The sequence below is a fragment of the Oryctolagus cuniculus genome, chromosome 6 (assembly GCF_964237555.1).
Source record: "Oryctolagus cuniculus chromosome 6, mOryCun1.1, whole genome shotgun sequence".
NCBI classification, from domain to species: domain Eukaryota; kingdom Metazoa; phylum Chordata; class Mammalia; order Lagomorpha; family Leporidae; genus Oryctolagus; species Oryctolagus cuniculus.
The window spans coordinates 58,719,896-58,744,229 of NC_091437.1; the positions used below are offsets into that span (position 1 = coordinate 58,719,896).

At 55.2% G+C, this 24,334-nt stretch overlaps 1 protein-coding gene across 5 annotated transcripts in view; it reads right to left on the reverse strand.

Moving 5' to 3' along the window:
* Positions 1-24,334, reverse strand: part of STK10 (serine/threonine kinase 10) — a 112,145-nt gene continuing 87,811 nt past the window's right edge. For all 5 annotated transcript variants that reach the window (XM_051843610.2, XM_051843611.2, XM_051843612.2 and 2 more), the window contains 10 exons: positions 24,115-24,245; positions 20,450-20,573; positions 19,854-20,033; positions 19,392-19,484; positions 17,150-17,279; positions 14,748-14,872; positions 12,407-12,595; positions 11,746-11,871; positions 8,521-8,634; positions 1-2,274 (listed from right to left, as the gene is read on the reverse strand). In XM_051843610.2, the coding sequence (XP_051699570.2) occupies positions 2,134-2,274; positions 8,521-8,634; positions 11,746-11,871; positions 12,407-12,595; positions 14,748-14,872; positions 17,150-17,279; positions 19,392-19,484; positions 19,854-20,033; positions 20,450-20,573; positions 24,115-24,245 (1,353 nt within the window). In that variant the 3' untranslated portion in view covers positions 1-2,133. The remainder of the gene's footprint in view (positions 2,275-8,520; positions 8,635-11,745; positions 11,872-12,406; positions 12,596-14,747; positions 14,873-17,149; positions 17,280-19,391; positions 19,485-19,853; positions 20,034-20,449; positions 20,574-24,114; positions 24,246-24,334) is intronic.

A 24,334-nucleotide genomic window follows, 5' to 3' on the forward strand; every position in this document is an offset into this window, starting at 1 on the left:
TGCAAACCACTTTGTTATTTTATTTGAAGCCTATTTCCATTCTTGCAGTTAACTTCGCAGAGAACATCTTACAAAAGTCCCGTATACAAAGTCTGGAAACTACATAAAAATAACGTTTATCCTTCATAAAGGGAAAATATAAGTTAGTTCTATTTACTCTGCTTTAAAAATGCACTGGGAAGGACCGACAGCTCCATCTGTCCGGCACACAGAAAACATTACACAGGACACAAGGAGCACCGCACGGGCCTTCTCAGCAACAGGCACAGTGGTGAGGCTGAGACCTGGCCAGACCCTGCTCCAGAAAGCCAGTGGGGCTCAGCTCAGAGCTCTCCAGGGAGGGCAGGGGCAGTGTGAATGACAGGCCAAACCAAGGGCCGATCAGCCTTCCACCTGAATCAGGAACCTGGCCTCACAGCCGAGCTGCAGAGGAAATATCATAAACACAGCCCCCCGCAGCCCACCTCACCCTCTGCCCGCTGGTGGAACTGGATCTCTGCTCTGAGCTTACACTGGAGCTGCTTCACGATTCCCTGCGTAAGCAAGAGAGTAAAAGGTGACTGAACTTGTCTCATCGAGTGAGACCTGAACAGCATCCCACCTGGGCCGAACACCGAAGGAGGTGACTGAGCCCTCAGTAACCTAAAGAGAACCATCGCCACCCCAGCCCTGCGCATCTCCACTGCATATTTAGGTTCCTTTTCCTATTGGATGGCTGCCCTCTCCTCCCTTCCCAAGCATCCAGTTACAACCACTGCCGAGAGCACGTCCAGAAAACTGCCTCGAGAAAGACAAAGCACCCAGCCTTAAACCTGGAGGAGGAAAGGAGGAAAAAGACCTCTCAGGGTACCCCCTCTGTCCCCAGCAAAACAGCACCCAGGCTGCGCATGCCCCAATAGATTCCTCAAACTCATCACTTCTGGGGTTTTTAAAGAACACGTGGTCCCCGCCCCGGGAGACACCCACATGGGTTTCAACGGACAGAAGGTGAAAAAGGGTGGCTTTGTACATGCACGACACACTGGCCCAAGCGCTGGCATTTCCTGAGTGACACACTCTGCAGGCTGTGCAGTTAGCACCTGCAGGGTGCCCACAGAAACAAACACTGAAGGCCCAGGAGTCCATCTGAACACCTTTGCTTCTGCCACGGTCCTGGGGGCAGCAGCCATTCCCTGTCTCCCAGTTGCCTTTTAGTCCTGGAGAGAAGTCCAGGGGACTGCCAGCCTCAGTCTGAAATGTAAGATGGGGTCCCTGGGAAGAGGGAAATGGCCATCCCACATCACTGGTGGGCGGGCTGGCAAGCAGCAGGCAGGAGCAGCCCGCGGCAGGAAAGCCGTGTGGCGAGGAATCTATCCGTGCACACAGGACTGGCAGGACAGCCTGCGCCTTCTCTGGGCCTTGGGTGCCACACCCAGCATGTTCCCCACCAGCTGCTCCACGACACACGCTCAGAGGCACGGGTTCCACCAGCAAATGTGCTCCGGCCCACCTGGGCACAGGAGGCCAGGCGCCGCGTGCGTGGCATGGTGTGCATGCCTGTGTGCACATGCACATACAGCAACGGCAGACACGAGATGGCACAAAGCACCCAAGGCCAGCACCATGAGCATTTCAGGCCTCCCTCCTCCTCCATCTCCTCCCCGCAGGCAGACACACACTGTCGGGAGAAGAAAGCAAATTGGGGTAGCTGGAAGAATGGGGGCACCCCCTGAGCAGCTGGCTGCAGGTCAGGCGCCCCCTGGGAAACCACGACGGCTGTTAGGGGCCTGGATTCTTGTCTGAGTCTGCTGGGCGAGAATGGCTGTGAAAAGCCAGCAAGAATCACACCACCGTGGCTTCGCGGGCAGCCAGCAGGGGGCCCTCCAGGACACAGCAGCCATTCCTGCCAGCTGACCCCACCCGCAGCCCGCGGGATCTGGGGCTCGGTGAGAAGGCCCACGAGGAGCAGCCGATGCTGTAACACCTCGCCTTCCACGGGTGCACGAGAAGTGAGGACCCAGACAGGTCTGTGGGGCACGGCTGGCCGGCGGCTGGTTTGGAGCTGGCACAGAAGCAAGCAGGAAGGGGGACCTGAGTTCCTGGTTCACAGAGCGGGTAGCATCCCGAGGGCCACAGCCCGGACCGGGGAGGTGGTTAAGATGCCTCCGCAGAGCTGGAGGGGAAGAACTTGGTGGTCTTGCTTGGCGTGGTGGGGTTCAGGCACTCGGCCTCCTCGTTCAGTCTGAAGAACATCTCCTGCTCTCGCTTTTTCTGGTTCAGATCCTCTTCCAGAGCCTAGGGAGAGACAGGGTCCACAGCACCTGCTCAGCTCCCACAACGTACACACTGCAGAACCCCCACCCCCACCCCACCTGCCCCCTCTTCTGAAAGTTCCCTCCCAGGCCTCAGGGCTGCACCCTCGCAGAGCCCCTTCCCCCGAAGCTAAGTGCCACTTCCTCTTGCTGCTTCCTTGGGACCAAGGGATAGAGTTTGGGGCATCTAGATGGGGGGATGCGGAGCAGCCAGAGGAATGGAAGCAAACCCAAGGTAGAAGATGGAGAGGGCGATGGAACAGCGAGGTGGGCAGACCCGTCAGAGCTACACAGCGGCCTAAGCCAGGACACTGTCCCTCAGGAATCACCCAGGGAGGTTTTTCTTATGCTCATGCCTCTGCCAGCTGCCCAGCCCTGAGTCAGCAGAAAACTCCCAGGAGAGATCTTTCTACCCGACAACCACCGCAGAAACTTCTCTGGGGTGCCTGCAAGATTGCCTAGATCCTACTGGGGGAAGACTTCTTTTTTAAGAGTCTATTTATTTTTATTTGAAAGGCATACAGGCCGGCACCGCGGCTCACTTGGCTTATCCTCCGCCTGCGGCGCCGGCACCCCGGGTTCTAGTCCCAGTTGGGGCGCTGGATTCTGTCCCTGTTGCTCCTCTTCCAGTCCAGCTCTCTGCTGTGGCCTGGGAAGGCATTGGAGAACGTCCCAGGTCCTTGGGCCCTGCACCCGCATGGGAGACCAGGAAGAAGCACCTGGCTCCTGGCTTCAGATCGGCGCAGCACGCCGGCCGCAGTGGCCATTTAGGGGGTGAACCAACAGAAGGAAGACCTTTCTCTCTGTCTCTCTCTCTCACTAACTCTGCCTGCCAAAAAAAAAAAAAAAAAAAAGGCATACAAAGATAGATAGATAGACAGACAGACAGACAGAAAGAAGATGGCCCAAGTCCTTGGGCCCCTGCACCTGTGTGGGAGATCTGGAGGAAGCTCCTGGCTCCTGGCTTTGGATCAGACCAGTTTTGGCTGTTGTGGCCATCTGGGGAGTGATCCAGCGGATGGAAGACCTCTCTCTCTCTCTCTGCCTCTCCTTCTCTCTCTATGTAACTCTGACTTTCAAATAAATAAGTAAATCTTTAAAAAAAAAAAAGAAGAAGAAGAAGAAGAAGAAGAAGAAGAAGGAGAAGGAGAAGGAGAAGGAGAGGAGAAGGAGAAGGAGAAGGAGAAGAAGAAGAAGAAGTGGAAGTGGGACATGAACCCAGGCACTCCAACATGGGATGTGGGTGCCCCAAGCTGCACCTTAACCACTGAACCACAATGCCATCTCCAGAAACATTCTTCAGGGCTCACCAATAACAAGTATTCAATTAAAAAAGGCAGCATAGTGTAGGGGACAGAACGTGGACTTGACATCAGGCAGGTTCGTCACAGCTCCTTAGTTTTCAAAGTAAACTGGAAGGGGCCAGTGCCGTGGCGTAGCAGGTTAAAGCCCCGGCCTGCAGCGCCAGTATCCCATATGGCCGCCAGTTCCAGTCCTAGCTGCTCTACTCCTGATCCAGCTCTCTGCTATGGCCTGGGGAAGCGGTAGAAGATGACCCAAGTCCTTGGGCCCCTGCACCCGCATGGAGACAAGGAAGAAGCTCCTGGATCCTGGCTTCAGATCGGCACAGCTCGGACCATCTGGGGAGTGAACGAGCGGATGGAAGACTGACTCTCTCTCTTTCTCTCTCTCCCCTTTCTGTTGCCTCTCTATAGCTTTGCCATTCAAATAAATAAATAACTCTTTTTTCTTAAAGATTTATTTATTTTGCTTGAAAGAGTTACAGAGAGAGAAGGAGAGGCAGAGAGAGAGGTCTTCCAACTGCTCGTTCACTCCCCAATTGGCGGCAATGGCCGGAGCTGTGCTGATCCGAAGCCAGGAGCCAGAAGCTTCTTCCTTGTCTCCCATGTGGGTGCAGGGGCCCAAGGGCTTGGGCCATCTTCTACTGCTTTCCCAGGCCACAGCAGAGAGCTGGATCAGAAGTGGAGCAGCCAGGTCTCAAACCAGCGCCCATATGGGATGGCGGCACTGCAGGCAGCGGCTTTACCCACTACACCACAGCGCTGGCCCCAGTAAATAAATCTTTTTTTTTTTTTAAACGTAAATTAGAAATCTGATTTTCACGTAAAATGTCCTTACACTTAAAGGTTGCCAAATTTCAAAAGACTATGTAAATCACCATATCGGACAAATGTAATGTGTCCGTAACCCAGCCCAGCCCACGGGCCATCAGCTTGTGCCCCCTGCTCTGGTACACCCATTCAGTAATAATAGCTCTACTTGTGAACACACGGTGGTTTTGTAACTCGCCCAGGGTTTCACAACTAGTAATTGAAGAACTAAGGCTAAGAACTACTTTATTCTACCCACCATATTAAAAAGTCCATGGAAATTGGAATCAGAGGGTACATTTCTTTCAGTGCAAAAGAATTTTGAGGAGCAGGTCCCTGGCATAGTGGTTAAGACGCTACTTGGAATGCCCCTGTCACGTGTTGACATACTTGGGTTTGAGTCCCAGTTCCACCCCCAATTCCAGCTTCTGGCTGATGCACACCCTGGGAGGCAGCGGTGATGGCTCAAGTAGTTGGGTCCCTGCCAAGCATGTGGAGGACCTGGATTGAGTTCCTGGCTCTTGGATTTGGTCTGACCTAGGTCACCTATGGGGGACAACTGACAGTGAACCAGAAGATAGCAGATCTCTCTTTGTCTCTTTCTGCAACTTTCAAAGAAATGAAATAAATTGAAAGAGAAAAATTTTTTTTATCCATGCAGTCTTTTTTTTTTTTTTTAAGATTTATTTACTTATTTGAAAGGCAGAGTTACAGGGAGGCAGAGGCAAAGAGACAAAGAAAGGTCTTCCATCCGCTGGCTCACTCCCCAGATGGCAGAGTCATAGAGGGAAAGACAGAGAGAGATAGAGAGACTTTGTATTCACTGGTTCAATCCCCAGATGTCCACAATGGTCGGTGCTAGGCCAGGCCAAACCCAAGAGCCAGGAGCTTCCTCCGGGTCTCCCATGCAGGTGCAGGGGCCCAAGCACTTGGGCCGTCTTCTGCTGCTTTCCCAGGCACATTTAGCAGATTTATTTATTTAATTGAAAGTCAGAGTTACACAGAGAGAAGGAAAGGCAGAGGGAGAAAGAGAGAGGTCTTCCATCTGCTGGTTCACTCCCCAATTTATCGCAACAGCCAGAGCTGGGACAATCTGAAGCCAGGAGCCAGGAGCTTCTTCTGGGTCTCCCACGTGGGTGCAGGGACCCAAGGACTTGGTCATCTCCTACTGCTTCCCCAGGCCATAGCAGAGAGCTGGATCAGAAGTGGAGCAGCCGGGACTCAAACCGGCACCCATATGGGATGCTGGCACTGCAGGCGGTGGCTTTAACGGCTATGCCACAGCACCAGCCCGAGGGATCCTTTTCAAAACACGAGTCAGATCGCGTCCCACTCTGCCCACAGCCCCCCAGGGGCTCCCATCCCACACTTTACAGAGCCCCCACCCCTCCGGCTGCACCTCCATCACCTCCTACCATCACCACTGCTCTGCCCCGGCCACACGGGCCTGCCTGTTGTTCCCCAAGCCCGGTAGGAGCCCTCCCTCCCGGCTCAGAGCCCTGGCAGCTGCTCTTCCCTGTGCTTGGAACGCTCCCCACCCAGGAATCTGCACGGCTCCCCGCTTTTTGGCTTTCAGATCTTTGCTCACATGTCACCACGCTGCCCACGAAGCCTCCCGCCCACTTGCTGCCCGCGACTCTGCTTCTTTGGCCGTCGTTACGAGGCCTGCTCCCTGAGAGCGAGGGTTTGTCTGTTGCGTTCAGCACAGGACCTCAGAGCCTCAAACAATGAGGGGCATTTAGCACGTGCCCTGGTTGCAGGAGTGCGAGACGAATGAATGAAGGAATGACCCAGCTCACGATGCAGCCGATGGTAATCGCATGTGGTGAGTGCCGTGACAGGAGCAAGGAGCCCAGAGGAGGGATCCACCGGCCTCAGTGGGTGAAGGCAAAGAGAATGGGCCAAGCGAAAGCTGATGGGCACAGAATCGCTGGCAGAGGCACAGCCTGGGCAAAGGCCCAGCAGGGAACCAGGAGAGCACATATGGTGTGGAGATCAGTCTGGGCATGGAATTCTCCTCCGAGCTTAAGCAGGGGTTGACATACGCAGGACACGGCTATGGTAGCAGTTCTCAAAGTGTGGTCTGTGGAATGCTTTTAGGGACCTGAAACCCTTTTAGAAGTGGGAGAGGAGAGTTCAAACTCTTTCCCTAATACTAGCATACGCTTTGCCATTTTTACTGTTTTGATATTTTTACTAATGATACAAGAAGTAATGATGGGGGGCGCCAGTGCTGTGGCACAGCAGGTAAAGCTGCTTCCTGCATTGCAGGTGTCTCAATTGGGTGTGGGTTTGAGCCCCAGCTGCTCCTCTTCCCATCCAGCTCTTTGCTGTGGCCTGGGAAAGCAGTGGAGGAATAGCCCAAGTCCTTGGGCCCCTGCACCCGAGTTGGAGACCCGGAAGAGGCTCCTGGCTCCTGGCTTCAGATCGGCCCAGCTCTGGCTGTTGCGGCCATTTGGGGAATGAACCAGCGGATGGAAGACCTCTCTCTCTCTCTCTCTCTCTCTCTGCCTCTCTGTAACTCTGCCTTTCAAATAAATGAATAAATCTTTAACAAATAAGAAGTAATGATGGCTAAAACTTGTGTAGCTAAAGAATATTAAGACAATGGCACCCAATTGGGTGAGTATTTTTCTCTGCTGTGAACTCCTAGTTTTAAAAATGCCACCCATATTAGAGACCCAGAGACCCAGATTAAGTTCTGGCTCCTGGTTTCAGCCTGGTCCAGCCCCAACTATTGCACACATTTGTGGAGTGGACCAGTGCATAGAGTGCTCTTTCTTGCTCTAGTTCTCTGTGTGTGTGTGTGCCTGTGTAGCTGACTATCTCTGCTTCTCATTTTTTTAAAATCTACCTTCTTTAAAAAAAAAAAAAAAAAAAGACTGATTGATTGATTGATTTGAAAGGCAGAGCTACAGAGAGGCAGAGAGAGCGAGAGCGAGAGCGAGAGAGAGAGGTCTTCCATCTGCTTGTTCACTCCCCAGATGGCTCTGATGGCTGAAGCTGTGCCTAGCCGAAGCCAGGAGCCAGGAGCTTCTCCCAGGTCTCCCATGCAACAGCAGGGGTCCAAGGAGTTAAGTCATCTTCCATTGCTCTCCCAGGCCATAACAGAGAGCTGGATCAGAAGTACAGCAGCCAGGACTCAAACCAGTGTCAATATGGGATGGTGGCACTGCAGGCAGTGGCTTTACCCGCTATGCCACAGTGCTGGCCCCTCTGTTTGTTTTGATTTTTTTTTAAAGATTAATTTGCTTGAGAGGCAGAGCTATAAACAGAGAGAGAGAAAGACATAGAGAGAGGTCTTCCATCTATTGGATCACTCCCCAAACAGCGGCAACAACTGGAGCTGGGCTGATCCAAAGCCAGGAGCCAGGAGCTTCTTCCTGGTCTCCCACGTGGGTACAGGGGCACAAGTACTTGGGCCATCTTCCACTGCTTTCCCAGGCCATCAGCAGGGAGCTGGATCGGAAGTGGAGCAGCTGAGACATGCCCTGGTACTCATATGAGATGCCAACACCGCAGGTGGATGCTTAACCTACTCCGCCACTGCACCCACCCCTCTGCCTCTCCATTTAAATAAATACATAATAAATAAATAAATAAATAGTGTTCCCTGAAGAAAGTGGTTAGTTGAGCTCACAGCTCACACGACGGGACAAGAACCTCCCTGGAGACCGTAGTACGTGGGCACACTGTACAAGCTCACATTACGTGTACTTCATGTTTCAACACACAAAGCATGAAGGAGCCATGTCCTTGAAGGTCAAGGTTTAATAAAATAGAGGATTTGTGTTGTGTCAGTGTTCCTGGCTTCTGGCTTCGGATCAGCCCAGGCCTGGCCGTTATGGCTATTTGGGGAGTGAACCAGCAGATGGAAGACCTCTCTCTCTCTCTCTCTGTCTCTACCTTTGTAACACTGTCTTTCAAATAAATAAAATAAATCTTAAAAAAAAAAGACATTAAAAAATTTTTTCAAAAAAGTGGTTTCCTCTCAGGCTGGAATTCCTTTTTATGGAGGCCACAAAGCCAGAGTTCACAAAATAAGAAGATCCAGGATGTCCCAGACCCTGACCCACGGCGCAGTGTGGCGCGGGGCCAGCCGGCCCTGACACGCTTACCTTTTTGCGTGGCCGAAGCCTGTCCCGCCACTCCTTCAGGTTCTGGTTATGGCTCTCATCCAAGGCCTTCAGCTTCTGGGTTTCGTGCTCTACCAAGAGGTGGCACTTTTCATTCTGGAACAAACCCCAAGCAGAACAGGTGAGAAAACCCGAAGGCAGAGCACTGGGCTGACACACGCCCCAGGCCGCAGCCACAGGGCACGGGCATCATTCCTTTATTCCTTCTCCTGCACAGGACTCCACGCGTAAACACACGTGCACCAAGAGGGGCCTGGAGGGCTATTCCAGAATGCTAACTTGAAGGTTGTTACTAAGTCCACGTGGGACCTGCAATAACTTTGCAACTCTCTTCTTTGTGTTTTGCTGCATTGCCTGAATTTTCCAAAATGAACAAATCTAATTTTGCTGAAACTATTCATCGTATATACACTGAGCATGCATCCTAGCTGCACCACACAGGAGCAAGCACTGGCAGCACGCGGCTGTGTTTCCTGCCAGGCTCGGCTCGTCCTGTGTGTTCCTCCCGTCCTCCCACTTCACATGAACACGCGAGCATTTCTGCAAAGAGTTCCTGTTTTTCATACGCAGCAGCCTACTGGCCGCAGAATCTCTCATGGTGTGCATCAGTCCAATTTACTTCAACACTGTTGTTGGCCCCTCGGGCTGCTTCCGAGTCTAACAATTAGAAAAAACACTGTGTTACGAGGCCAGTGTCTCATACTGGAGTGCGGGTTGGAGTTCTGGCCGCTCGGCTTCCAGTCCAGCTCCCTGCTAATGTGTCCGGGAAAGCAGCAGAAGATGGCCCTCCTGCCACCCATGTGAGAGACCCGGATGGAGACCTGGGCTCCTGGTTTCAGCCTGGCCCAGCCTGGCTGTTTGAGGTCATGGAAGTGGAGTAACATGAAGCTCTGGCTCCCGATGAGCAGTGTTGGGCTGAGACGGGGCCTCAGGATGGGACCAGTGCCTGAAAAGACACCTACGTGCCTGCCAGTGAACGCTCTCTCTCTCACTCTCGCTCTCTCTCTCTTTCTCTCTGCCATCTGAGGACACAGTGAGAAGGCTGCCATCTGCAAGCCAGGAAGGGGCTCTCCCTGGCACTGGAAGCTGACCCTGCTGGCATCCTGCCCTGGGATTTGCAGCCTCCAGAACTGGGAAAGGCAAGGTCAGCTGTGTGAGCCACCCAGGCTCCAGTGCTCCCGAGGCCAGCCCGAGCAGACTGAGACCCTCCGTACGTATGATGATGCGTGATGACATGCAGAATGTCCTGCATCGCCCACCATTTCCCCAGGAGAGATGAAGGCCACAGACACGGCTGAGACCCTCCCAACGTCCACCGGGCACTCTCCGATGGGTTGACACACGGTATGTGCACTGCCACTTCCCCGTTTCCTACATTTCTTACAGCAAGGCTGAGTCCTTGCAAGGAATCAACAAGGACTTATCACTCTGCCTACGAGAGACATTCCAGGATGGAAAAGCAGAACCCCTTGGAGGACTTTTATTTTGGGTTTCAAATACAACAGGGATTTTTTCCCCCATATTTACATGAAAGAGACTGAGATGGAGAGAGATTTTTTTTTTTTAAAGACTTATGCTATTTATTTGAAAGGCAGAGTTAGAGAGAGAGAGAGAGAGAGAGAGAGAGAGAGAGAGATCTTCCACCTGCTGGTTCACTCCCCAAATGGCCTCAATGGCTAGGGCTGGGCCAGGCAGAAGCCAGGAGCCAGGAGCTTCTTCTGGGTCTCCCATGTAGGTACAGAGCCCAAGAACCTGGGCCATCTTCAGCTGCTTTCCCAGACCATAGCAGAGAGCTGGATCGGAAGTGGAGTAGCTGGGATTTGAACTGACACCCATATGGGATGCTGGGGCTGCAGGAGGCAGCCTAACCTGCTACACCCCAGCGCCAAGAAAGATGTTCTGTCTGCTGGCTTACTACCCAAATGTCCACAACAGACAGGACTGGGCCAGCAGACTGGAACCAGTGGGGGTCTCCCACATGGGTGGCAGGGGCCCACGTACTTGAGCCATCATCTACTGCCCACCAGGGTGGACATTAGCAGGGAGTTGGATCAGAAGTGGAGTAGCTGGGACTCGAACCGGCCACTCCAGTGTGGGGTGTAGGCATCCTAGGCAGTGACTCAACCACTGTGCCAAACGCTGGCCCTGGGGAATCTGGAAACTGGATCAGTAGGAACAACACTCGGTGCAGCACTGAGTTCCCATGATCTGGCCCAGAGCAGAACTCGGGACTTGATGGGAGTTCTCCGTCAGCCCTCCGGGGTCAAGGATGGGGAAGCACAGGGTGAGGAGAGCGGCTTAACTAAAATTCACAGGGCCAGTGCTGTGATGCACTTGGGCCCACCTGCATCCCACATTTTGAGCCCCAGCTTCTCCACTTCTGACCCAGCTCCCTGTAATGCGCCTGGGAAGCAGCAGAAGACAGCCCCTGCCTCCCAAGAAGGAGGCCCTGATGGAGCTCTGGGCTCCTGGCTTCGGCCTGGCCCAGCCCCAGCTGATACAGGCATCGGGGGAATGAACCAGCAGACAGAAGATGTCTTTCTCTTTCTTCCTCTCTCTCCCTCCATCACTCTGACTTTCAAATAAATAGATAAATCTTAAAATAAAGTAAAATGCACAGTGGCAAACAACACCCCTATGATGCCTCCTCCGCACCCCTCTGCCTCTCCAGGAACTGCCAGGTGGGTCCAGTAGCTTAGTCACGGCCTGAGGCCCATAGAGGTTTGTCAGCCCCATCCCTCCGCTGCGACACTGCCTTGTTCTACCACAAGGGGGCTCCAAGTACCTGCTCCTGGGGCAGGGCCCCTCCTGAGCAGGACAAGCCCAGTAAACTGAGGACATGGAGAGAGGCCAGGGATTTCCAGTGGAAAAGCAGGCATCAGGAGACAGCGTCTCCCGGGACACGGCAGGGACTGGGAAACGCAAGCTTGCGTTTCAGCAACATCATTTCCTTTACAAATCCTCACTTTAATCTTGCAAAATAGGAGTCACCACTCCACCCAAGCCCATCTAAGGGACGGGAGGACCATGGCGTGGACACGTGATGTGCTTTGCCGAACGTCACTCGGCCTGAGACTGGCACTGCAGGGCTGAGCCAGCGTACCCGGGCCCGCCCCTGCTGGTGGAGCCACTGGCCCCCGAGCACTGCCGGCTTGGGGAAACGGAGGCAGCAGAGAGGCGGGGGTGGGGGTGGGGGGCGGCCCCTACCTGCAGCTGCTGCAGCTCGCTCATGTTGCTCTCACACTGCGCCATCATGTCCCGCATCTGGTTCTCGTGCTTCTGCTGCTGCTGGAGCCGCTCCGACTTCTGCCTCTTCTCCTCCTGCTGGGAGAACTGCCCCAGAGAGAGAGACAGAGAGAGAGAGAGAGGGTGCCTCAGGCGGACAGGAGCCTGGCTGCTCTCCTTCAGCCCTGCCTGGCGGGGCCCATCAGGGGGATGCACCTGTGACCCCCCCCCAACACTGCCTTAAGTCCTCACCCTGAGCAAAGACCCAGCCCTTGCCCTCTGGGGCCCCCAGGCTGGCAGGGATGCCACGCTGCTCGGACAATGTGTACCACGCAGGAATCACAGGCACCCAGGGCCATGGACTCCTGCGAGCGGAGCCTGGGGTGGGAGGGAGAAGCTAACCAGCAGAAGACGGGTGCCTCACAGGGCCAGGGGCCCGGCTGTGGTGTGATAGGGACCAGCGTACGACAAAGACCACAGCGCAAGGCCCAGGTCCTCTCTCCCCCAAGGGGAGGTGGATTCCCCATGAGCCCAAGGAAGCTTGCAGGCCCTGACCTGTGATTGGCAGGCCCCTTTCTGGGAGCCTGTGCCGCATCCTCCCTTTCACATCGCCCACCCCCAGGGCCCCGCTGGGCCCCCCCACCTGCTTGATCTTCTCGCGCTGCTCGGCGGCGCTGCCCCCGCCGTTGATGTGCAGGCTCTTCTTGTACATGGCCATGCGCGTCTTGCCCTCGCTGCGCTGGATCTTGGGCAGCCGCGCCTTCTCCTGCTGCTGCCGCAGCTTTAGCTGCTCCACCATGCGCTGGTTGTAGCGCTGCATCTGCTCCCGCTCCTGACAGGGACACCAGCCGGGCCCAGGTCAGCTGGGCTCCAGGCACTTGGAGGCCACCTCGGGGATTCCAGCGCCCCCACGGCCCAGGGTGCTTGGCACAGCGAGTCTTCTCTGACTTCTACACAATGGTGCATAAGCAACGTGCATGGTGCAAAAGCAACATGCATTTAGCGGAAACCACACTTCCAATTCTGGGTTCGGATCTTTTCCCGGGACATGCAGTGTGATGCTCTCCTGTGACATAAGCCACAGCTGCACGTGGAGATACTCAACACTTCACCATACGAGGGAGCCTCCAGTTTGTGGAAAATGGAATTGAAAAATAAGCTTGTTTTGGTGCAAAAGGTTTTTTGAAATCTGCATTCAAGAAGACTGCAGAAAGTTCACAAAAAATATATATATTATAAGAAAAAAGCGATATGATGAATTGCAAACTTTTTTTTTTTTTTGCACCAAAATAAACTGAGCTCTCAAATGCATTTTTCCAGACTTCTGGGAGTACTGTCATAAAACAGGCTTCTTGTTACGGGACTCTGCCCGGCTGCGGGCTCATGCGCAGGTCTCAGGCAGGCTAAGCCAAGCTGTGACGTTCTGCAGGTGGGGGGCTCTGAACACACCTCCAACTCCGCGATATCCTCAATTTCTGATAGCGTCACTGGGATGCAGCCCCTTTGCAAGTAGGAGAGCACCCACTATTTTTTTAATTTGAAAGGCAAAGTGAGGCCGGCGCCGCGGCTCACTAGGCTAATCCTCCGCCTTGCGGCGCCGGCACACCAGGTTCTAGTCCCGGTCGGGGCGCCGGATTCTGTCCCGGTTGCCCCTCTTCCAGGCCAGCTCTCTGCTGTGGCCAGGGAGTGCAGTGGAGGATGGCCCAAGTGCTTGGGCCCTGCACCCCATGGGAGACCAGGAGAAGCACCTGGCTCCTGCCATCGGATCAGTGCGGTGCACTGGCCGCAGCGCGCCAGCCGCGGTGGCCATTGGAGGGTGAGCCAATGGCAAAGGAAGACCTTTCTCTCTCTCTCTCTCTCTCTCTCACTGTCCACTCTGTCAAAAAAAAAAAAAAAAAAAAAGGCAAAGTGACTGAGAGAAAAAAGAGAAGAGGAGAGAAAGGGAGGGAGGGAGAGGGAGACAGAGAGAGATCTTCCATCCACTAGTTTCCTCCACAAATGGCTGCAATGGCTATGGCTGTGGCTGGGCTAGGCCAGGAGTTTCTTCCAGGTCTCCCACCTGGTCGTAGGGGTCAAGCACTTGGGCCATCTTCTGTTGCCTCCCAGGTGCATTAGCTGGGAGCTGGACTGGGAGCGGAGCAGCTGGGATTTGATATGGGATGCGGGTGTGGCAAGTGGCTTTAACCTGCTGTGGCACAATGCCGGTCCCTTGTTGTTAACAGAATTTTGGATTCTTAGCTCATAAAGGCTTTCTCATGTAACTGATCACGGCATGCCACCACCAGCTAGTGTCTCTAAGCAAAATGTACGGGAAAAGGAATGGCCCCACCATCACCGATGGCAGATGTAGATTCATATGTTAAACAGTCTTCATAAATTGGAATTTTTTTCTTCCCCTAACACCTATTTGTATTTCAAAACCCAGCATGGGCACTGCCTCCTCCAAGAAGCCTCCCCTGGCTTCTGTGCTGACTGGGCGCCCTTATTGTGAGCTCCAAGACACTACACTGGCTCCCATCGCTGCACTGAGATGAGACACTGGAGTTCTCCCCCAGCTGCTGTGTGTGCAGACCATGGTTAATCCATCCCCGTTCCCGCTATGGGAGTCAGACACTGAGGGAGCTCTGGCCACACAGCAAGGGCCCCTGCCAGGTCTGGGGAGTCTAAGGGCAAAGCTACCAGCTTCCCAAGGGAAGGCATGGAAGGAGAGAAACTGGCAAGAACAGGGAGCAGAGAGAACAGAAGGTGAGATGGAGATACACTGTAGGTGCTGGAAAGGGGGGGGAGCCGCAGGGGCCCCCTGCTTCCCTGCCCTGTCTCCCCGGTTCCTGGCCCCTCCAGCCAAAGCAGCCCACCCCGGAGAGCCTCCAGGGGCCTCCCTGTGGTCACACGGGGCCCCTCCTGGGGGCACAGGCTGTACCCACGAGGTGGCCGCCCAGCCCTGCCCCGCCCCACAGCCACCCGGCCCCGCCCCGCAGCCTCACCTTCTCGTGCTTGCGCAGCAGCTCGTGCCGCTGCAGGAAGTACTGGTCCTTCAGCTGCTGCTTGGCCAGCTGGTGCCTCTCCTGCAGTTGGTGCTCCTCCATCTCCCACAGGGCCGCCTCCCGCTCTGCACAGGGCACGCCCACAGGTGAGGTGCAGGCAGGCCAGGGACCCACAGCCGCCCCCCATCCCGCAGCTCATCAGCCAGCTGCTGGGCACAGGGGATTGGGCACAAGCCCCTACCCAACACCTCCTAACTTCCCTGAAGCCCAGCTCTCAGGAGCGCGTGAAGAGCGAGCACCAGGGTTCAGGCATCAGGGAAACCAGACATCGGCTGCGCCCAGCTCTGTCATTTGGGTTGGATGAGAAAGCGCCCCGGGACCCAGCTTCCGCCTCCACAAAATAACACAACTGAACCACGGAGGGAGGAAACATCCTCGGGGGGATGGGTGGGGCTTCTTTTTTTAAATTTTCATCTACTTGAAAGGCAGAATAACAGAGAAAGAGAGATCTTCCATCCATGGGTTCACCCCTCCAATGCCCTCACTAGCCAAGGCTGGCTCAGGATACAGGTAGGCGCCAGGAACTCCACCTGGGTCTCCCCCACAGGTAGCAGGGGCCCAAGCACTCGAGCCATCATCTGCTGCCTCGGAGGTGCATCAGCAGGAAGCAAGAGATACCAGGACTTGGGGGCCGGCGCTGTGGCTCACTTGGTTAATCCTCCGCCTGCGGCGCCGGCATCCCATATGGTGCTGGGTTCTAGTCCCGGCTGCTCCTCCTCCAGTCCAGCTCTCTGCTGTGGCCCGGGAAGGCAGTGGAGGATGGCCCAAGAGTTTGGGCCCTGCACCCGCATGGGAGACAGGAGGAAGCACCTGGCTCCTGGCTTCGGATCAGCACAGCACGCCGGCCGTAGCGGCCATTTGGGGAGTGAACCAACGGAGGGAGGACCTTTCTCTCTGTCTCTCCCTCTCTCACTGTCTATAACTCTACCTGTCAAAAAAAAGGAAAAAAAGAGCCGGCGCCGTGGCTCAATAGGCTAATCCTCCACCTTGCGGCGCCGGCACACCGGGTTCTAGTCCCGGTCGGGGCGCCGGATTCTGTCCCGGTTGCCCCTCTTCCAGGCCAGCTCTCTGCTGTGGCCAGGGAGTGCAGTGGAGGATGGCCCAGGTGCTTGGGCCCTGCACCCCATGGGAGACCAGGAAAAAGCACCTGGATCCTGGCTCCTGCCATCGGATCAGCGCGGTGCGCCGGCTGCAGCGGCGGCCATTGGAGGGTGAACCAACGGCACTGTCCACTCTGCCTATCAAAAAAAAAAAAAAAAAAAAAAAAAAGGAAAAAAAGATACCGGACTGGAACAGGCACTCCCAACACGGGACGCAAGCATCCTAAGCAGCCGCTTTAACCCCTTGTGCCACAACGCCTGCCCCCACCCTGCCTACTTTGCAGACCCCATGGAACTGCACCAACAGCTAGGTTTTCAGACCCAGAGCCTCCCTCTCCAAGCCCCCTGCTGGGCAACATCGTGGAGCTAGCAGACCCCTCTCTGGTCCCTTCCCCGTCTCCGGTAGCGGGTTGCACCATCACCCCAGGTAGGCATCATGTGGGCAGCGCCCGGCCCAGCCGGCAGACCTGCCTGACCACCGCCCAAGTGCTCATCGGACGTCATTGCCATCACGTGGCCACGGCTCTGTCCCCCATCAGTTGTCAGCCCCCGGCACTCACTACACCCCCGGGGTGAAGAGCAGCCTGGGTGTGGGGTCTGAATGGCTGGGTGCTGTCCCTTCCCCTTCAAATGCTGTGAGTCTCGCTCCCATGGCCACTGGGGCCTTTGGAAGTGGTTAGGAAGCCCTGATGCTTGGGATTGGAGGCCAAGGAGGGAGGCCCAGGGGATACCACATAGGGATACTGCAGCCGGGAGGTGCAGAAGGCAGGTCCTCACCAGCCTCCAGACAAGTGAGAAATAAATTTCTGCCGAGCGTAAAGCACCCAGGCCATGGAACTTTGTCAGAGCAGCTCAGACCAAGGACCCTCGGCCCAAGGACCCCCTCGTGTAAGACCCTGGTACAAGCTGACTGGCCAACGGCCCACAGCCCGGCACAGCGGTCGTACTGCTGGTGACAGCTGGTGGGATGGGGCTCTCCATCCGGCCTCCACCACCCTGGCCCCCGGCTCTACAAGACTTCCTGTCCTGTTTCCCTTGACTTCCGGAACAATGTCGAACAGTGCTGGCGACAGCGGCATCCTCTCCTTGCTCCGGCATCAGCGGGGTTCCCCATGGGGCTCAGCACCGGGGTGGTGTTCGCTTCAAGCACGGGGAAGACCCGCCCACCCACTGCCCGGGACTGCGGCTTCTTTGCACTGTGATGCGGGGCCCAGACAGGGTCCCTCGCACCCAGGTGCCCACCTCGAAGGAGCTCCTGTTTCCTGCCCAGGCACTCGCGCTCCTTGTCGCAGATCTCCCGCCGGTTGTCGGAGGTCAGCTTCTTCATGGCCAGCTCCAGGTCCGCCTTCTGCTTAGCTACAAAGTCCCGGTCCTGCGGGGGGACGGGGGAGGACAGAGCTGGCTTGGGGACAGCCCAACATTATTTGATTTTACAATTAAATTTTTTTTTAACTTGAGAAGCAGAGAGATGGGGAAAGCGAGAAGCGGAGACACACACACGCGTGCACACGTACAGTTCCCATCTGCTGATTCGCTCCCCCAAAATGCACTTGAAAGGCCGAGGCTGGGGCAGGGCTGGAGCTGGGAGCCAGGAACTCAGTTCAGGTGTTCCACATGAGAAGCAGAAACCCAGCCACTTCAGCCGTCACTACCGTCTCCCAGAGCCCAGTTAGCGGGAAGCTGGAGTCCGGGGCCAGAGCTGGGAATCCAACCCAGGCACTCTGATCTGGGACACAGGTGTCTTACCTGCCAGGCCCACAGCCCACCCCAACACTATTCTATTACAGGATGAAGTCGGCATGGTCCAAGAAGAAAGCTTAGAAAACGAAGAGGAAAATGTGCAGAGGCAGAAGTCAAGAGAGATGCAGAAGCTCATCAACCAACTACTTCACGAGGGCTTCCCGCAGACCCAGGAGGAAACACACTGCTTAAAAACCAAACACAGCCAGGATGGCCTTCAGGAGACAGCAGGAACACAGATACTGATGTGCCCGCCAACACGCTGTGACTTGGCAAGCACTGTCGTGGGGTTTTGGGTGCAGGGGTGGGTGCGGTGGCACAGGGCACTGAGCTGCCGCGTGGGATGCCGGGATCCCATAGTGGAGTGCTTGGTTCCAGTCTTGGCTGCTCCACTTCCAATCCAACTTCCTGCTAATGCATCCTGGGAGGCAGCAGATGAGGCTCAAGTGCGTGAGGCCCTGCTGCGCTATGGGAGGCCTGAACAGGGTTCCAGCCTCCTGGCTTTGGCCTGGCCCAGCCCTGGCTGTTGCAGGCAGCTGGGGAGTGAACAAGTGGCTGGAAGATACCTCTACCTTTCTCTGGAGTCTGCCTTTTAAATAAATGAAAAAATAAACATTAAAAAAAAAAACAGCTCACATTATCTTAAAAATATGTTTAGGTTTGTTTATGTTATTGTGGTATTTTTGTGATGTCTGAGATGTTTACAGGTAAAGTGATGTCTGGGATTGATTGATTTATATCTGAAAGACAGATGGGGGCCGGTGCTGTGGTACAGCAGATAAAGCTGCCACCTGTGATGCTGCTGTCACATACGGGCACCAGTTCAAGTCCTGGCTGCTCCAACTCTGATCCAGCTCCCTGCTAATGGCCTGGGAAAAGCAGAAGATAGCCCAAGTGATTGGTCTCCTGATATTCACATAAGAGACCCAGAAGAAGCTCCTGGCTTCTGGCTCTGACCTGGCCCAGCACTGGCCATTGTGGCCATCTCAGGAGTAAACCAGGGGATGGAAGATCTCTCTCTCTAACTCTGAATTTCAAATTAAAAAAAAAAAAAAAAAAAAACAAACAGAAGACAGAACTCCCATTCTCTGCTCAGTCCCCAGGTGCCCACAATGTCCTTGGGCTCGGGGGTGAAAGTGGGACTGGAAACTCAATCCAGGTCTCCCACGTGGGCGGCAGGAGCCAAACACTTGAGCCATCGCTGCTCTCTCCAGGTGTGCATCAGTAGGAAGCTGGAACGAGGAGCCAGAGCCGGGATCAAACACGAGCGCTGACGTGGGACACAGGTGTCTTGTCCACAAGGTCAAACGCCTGCCCCGACATCTGTATTTAATTTAGAATGATCAGTGGGGTCGAGAAGTGACTGAGAGGGCACGAGCTGCTCCTCACTGGGATGGGCGGACGGCCACGTAGGCCTCGGTGGGCAGGTGACAGTCTGAGCTGGACAGGCAGACAAACAACCCTCAAAAGCAGCAGGAGCTGGGGCTCTGGGGTGGGGAGGGTCAGTACAGCTGGCTGAGGTGTTCAGCGACGGGTGAGCTCACTTCCAGCTGTGCTGCGGGCAATCAGAGAAGGCTGCATGGAGCAGGTGACAACTGGGGACCATAGGGATGGACTGGATTCAGGCATTTGAGGGACAGGGCCTCAGCACAGATAAACAGGGGTCCTGGTTGCCACGCAGGGTGTCAACACCGGGACCACCGCCCCGAGCCCTCGGCTCCCCGGCTGAGGGCAGAGTACTCACGAGGAGCTGCTTCTTCTGCGCGTGCTCCTCCATCTTCTGCTTCAGGCTCTCCTTCCGCTGCTGCCGGGGCAGCTTCTCCACCTCATTCTTCACCTGCGCCAAAGGGCACGGAAGGAGCCATCAGCGCACCTGCCACGCCTCTGACAACACGAGTCTGCCGCCCCAGGCCTCCCGGGCCAGGGGGCCCAGGGCCAAGGCTCGGCCCTCCAGGCGTGCCCCTCTGGCGGGGTGGCACCTGCTGGTCTCCTCCCGCCTGCTGCCAGCTCCGGTTCCTGGACCCTCCCAGGGTGCATGAGGGGCTGGCAGCTGCCAAAGGCACGGCTGACACGTGCAGACCGGGACACACCTGCACCTGCGCGATCCGGCTCTGTTGCTGAGGCAAGGACAACAGGGGTTCCCCTCGCTCGCAGCGAAGGGATCCTCGGCCTCCCGGACCCCCGCGCCTCCGCCCAGCACGGTCACCTCCTTCTTCATCACTTTGAGCTGCTCCTGGAACCTGGCGTAGTCCCGGTCCTGCTCGAGGCGGATGCGCTTGGCTTCCTCCCGGCGGCGCACGGCGTGGTCCTGCTCCATCTTCTCCACCTGCTGCTTCTGCTGGCGCTCCAGGTTCTCCAGCTCCGTGTCAAAGAACTTCTTCTTGGCCTGGAAGGGGCAGAAGTTCAGAGAAATCAGCAGAGCCACTTTGGATCCGGGAGGGAGACGGGGAGAGCTCGGAGCTGGGTTTGAATCCCAGCTCCTGGGTGGTCCGGGGCAAGTCACTGATGCTCTCTGAACCAGAAGTACAAAAGGGAGACCAGAGCGTCAATGCCGCAGGGTTGTCGCAGGGTGCTGGGCGAGGTTCTCTTCCTCTCGGGAGGCCCCCCGTATGGCTCATCGGCCCCCCAGGCCCTGCGTGGGATTCCATGGTTACAAGTCGCTGCCTGGCGACACGGGGGGATCACAGGAGCTGGGCAGTGGTCCTGAATGACTCTCCTCTGCCCCACCACCCTCACTCCACGACTTCCTCTTGGGGCCACCCGGAAGCGCGAGGCCTCGGGCGCCGTCTCCCGCGCACTCACACTGATCTCCTGTTCGAAGCGTTTGTGCATCTGCTCCAGCTGCAGCTCATGCTTGCTGCTCAGCAGGCTCTGGTTCCTGTGTTCTTCCTTCTGGAGCAGCCGCAGCTCTCGGAGCTCCTGGCGCCTGCGGGGTCCACGGACACGAAGATTGCACGGTGAGAAGGCGGCCGCGGAGGGCCCCGCCGTCACAGCCTGAGCCGCCAAGGGCCGGGTCACGGGCAGGGTCACACCAAGCCTCAGACAGAGGCACGGCTAGAACGTGGGCGTGTGGGACACTTACTGGGAGACGAGACACCAATCACGTATGTAAAGGCCCTCGCCGAAGAAAGGGGGGGAAGAAACAAAGGTCAGGAAGAAATTTTAAAATCACCTACAGGGGTGTGAAATGCAAACTCGAGTTACGTTTCCAGGAACTCACCCGGGCAGGCGTGCAGGGGAACCCGATACTTTCATATACGCTAGTGGATGGAGGGTGGCACAGCTTCCATGCCAGGCAACGTGCCAGCCATTGTATGTCTCCTTGCTTTTTAAAGGTGTATTTATGTACTTAAAGGCAGAGTTACAGGGAGAGAGAGAGAGAGGGAGAGAGATCTTTCATCTGCTGGCTCACTCCCTAAATGACCACAACAGCCAGGGCTGTGCCAGGCTGCAGCCAGGAGCCAGGAACTTCATCCAGGTCTTCCATGTGGGTGCAGGGGCCTACGCACTTGGGCCAGGCTTTGCTGCTTTCTCAGGCGCATTAGCAGGGAGCTGGATAGGAAGAGGAGCAGCCGGGACACAAACCGGCGCCCATACGGGACGCTGGCATCACAAGCATTACCCTCTCCGTCACAACACCGGTCCCACATTTTACGTCTTTTGGCATAGTGGTCCCGCTTCCGGGTATTGATTGGAAAGAATTCCTTATCCCACACCATGGAATAAGGAAGTGTATAACAATATTTTTATAATAATACAAAATTAGAAATAAACATCCACGAATAGCAGTCCAGGTAAGTCCATTAAAACATATCCATGTGGAGATGAGCACTTAGTGTACCAGCTAACATGCCTGCTGGTGTATATGGGTTTGGGTCCTGGTTCTGCTCCTGATTCCAGCTTCCTGCTGACACAGACTCGAGAAGGCAAGGACTGGGTCCCTGCCATCCACTTGTGACGTCCAGGAGGAGCTGCTAGCACCTGCTCTGGTCTGGTCCAGCCTCAGCTCTTGTGGGCACTTGGGGGAGTGAGTCAAATGGTTTGGGGGCATGTCTCTCCATCTATCTCTGTGTCTCTGCCTCTCAAACAAAATCAACAAAAATTTTAAAATTATATGTATAGCCACATGATGGAATTCTATATACAATTCTCTTTAGAATCAAGTTTTAGAAAATGGGAGAAGCACAGGAAAACATCTACTCAAATACAATTCTTTATAAACAGGTACGCGATGACGTCCCGGTCTAAGAAGCTGTGGTCTGTTACGCAAGCCTATCATTTGGGTGGGAAAAAAAAAGCCAGCAGGCGCTACAGGCGTGTGCACACGTGTCTGGGAGCTGACTTTCCTGTCTAACACGGAGAGTTTCTGGGCTGAATACACCACAAAATATTAACACAGGGAGGGGACCTGAATTTCTGGCAGCGAGGTGAAGGAGGGAGAGTTTTCACTCTTTAGCTTCTTCCTCTTTTTTTTTTAATTTTGAATCATGACATTCTTTTTTTTAATTTTGTGACATTTATTTTTTTTCTTTTTTTTAGAAAATTTTTATTTAATAAATATAAATTTCGAAAGTACAACTTTTGGATTATTTGAATCATGACATTCTATTATACATTTTTAAAAACAGAGTAAGAATTTGACTGCAACCATGCAGTACACCTTAATTTTCTAATTTTGTGTGCACTCAGATAGGCCCCAAGGTCACCGGTGCTTCTCGCTGGGCAAGTGCGTTAAGAATTCCTGTCATTGTGTAATGAGACATGTAAAGAAAAAGCCAAAGCTGCAGAAAAAAGAAGTTGGGACTTGAGTCAGGCGCCCCCTGGTGGTCGTGCGGTATTGAGGTCGGCTAGGCCTTGCTCCCATCCAGGCCGGCTTCCAGTCTGTACCCTGGGATTCCCACTGTGAGGCCACAGGCCCGCCCCAGCTGGCCTTCCACGCGGCCCAGCAGGGCTGCACCTGCTCATGAAGCTGCCCAACCACAGCTGCAGGATGAGAGGCCCTGCCGGGAAGAGGGACCAAGAACGTTCCCTGGGGCCACAGATCTTGTTTGAATCTCAGTGCTGGTGATGTGCCAGCCCAGCACCAAGTCGGGGAGTCACCCCTTCTTGGCGGGCCTCTCTTCCCTGGCCTGTAAAATGAGGCAAAGCCTCTCTCCTGCTCAGCTCCCCTGAGGAACAAAGCAGAGGATGCTCGCCAAGTGCTTGCGGGGCCACGGCCAACATGCCATCAGCCGAGGCTGCCCCGGGGACAAGGAAGAAGAGGCGGTGGCTGCTCAGGTCCCCGGGGAGAGCCAGAGACCCTTTCTACAGCCACACAGGGAGGCTGCTGTCTGAGCATCTGCTCTTCTGGGAAGTGAAAACGTAGACGAGGCAATGCTCCAGGGTGGCAACAAAAGAGAAATCCTGATTCAAGAGAAAACGATGGCTTAGGGAACAATCAAGAGACACCCAAAACAGGAACACCGAAAGGAGGCAGGCAGCCAGGTGCCAACAGTACCTCCCCGGCCTGCACAGCCTGCGTGAGGGGGTCCCACCCACTCCCTTGGCCCCTTATGGTCCATGCTCCAGCTCTGTCCTTTCAGGTCCTTAAACAAGCCCTGTGGTCACTCCTCAGGGACCCCACTCTGTGCGTGGCTGGTTCCTCTCACCTGTCAGGCCCACGTGGCTCAGGGGGTAACCCTTCAGCAGCCTCCTGCAGCCCACGCACTCACTATTGTATTGCCCATCACTTCCTTCACAGACTGTCCCACAGCCTGGAGTCACCTTGTGTACTGCATACTGCCCCACCTCATCTACCTGGGATACCAACCTGTCCCCGGTTTGGTGAGTGGGTCCATGTGTAGATGAATGTGTGGGTAGGGGAGTAGGTAGATGGATGGAGAGATGGACAAATGGATGAGTAGATGAGTGGGTGACTGGGTGGGTTGGTGGATAGGTGGGTGGGAGAATGGATAGATGACTGAGCAGATGAATGAATTGGAAGTGAGGGTGAATGGACAGATGGTAAATGGACAAATACATGGATGGGGAGGTGGATGGGTGGATGGATGGGTGGATGGATGGATGGGTGGATGGGTGGGTGGATGGGTGGATGGGTGGGTGGATGGATGGGTGGATGGAAGACTGAGCACATGAATGAGGGGATATGAGGATGAGTGGAATGGATAGGTAGATGGACCAATGGGTGGAAGAGTGAATGGATGGATGGATGAATGGGTGGCTGGGTGGTTGGATGGATGGGTAGATGATGGGTGGATAGATGGGTTGCTACCTGGAATGGATGGGTGGGTGAACAGACGGACAAATGGATGGCAGATGCGTGAGGGAGTGCAGGATCTCAAACAATCAGTTTCCTCTGTCTCCTTGAGTGTCTCACTTCCTGCTGTAGACGTAGTCTTCTCATCAGAAGGATGCCCGCCCCTCTCATGCCCCCGACCTCCGACCACGGCCAGGGCCCTCAAGCTTGCCTGAGAAATCTCATCTCCTCGTCCTTCTTCTCATCTTCACTGATGATCTTGGAGGTGGTGATGCTCACCTCCACACCATCCACCACAAACTTGCGCGTCCGCTTCAGGGTTTTATTGTGCAGCCTTGAGTCCTGGCCAGGGAAGATCGTTAGGCAAAGCTCAGCATTTCAGCTATGAGCCCACGGCTGACACCGGGATGAGGCCCTGTTGGCGCCACCGG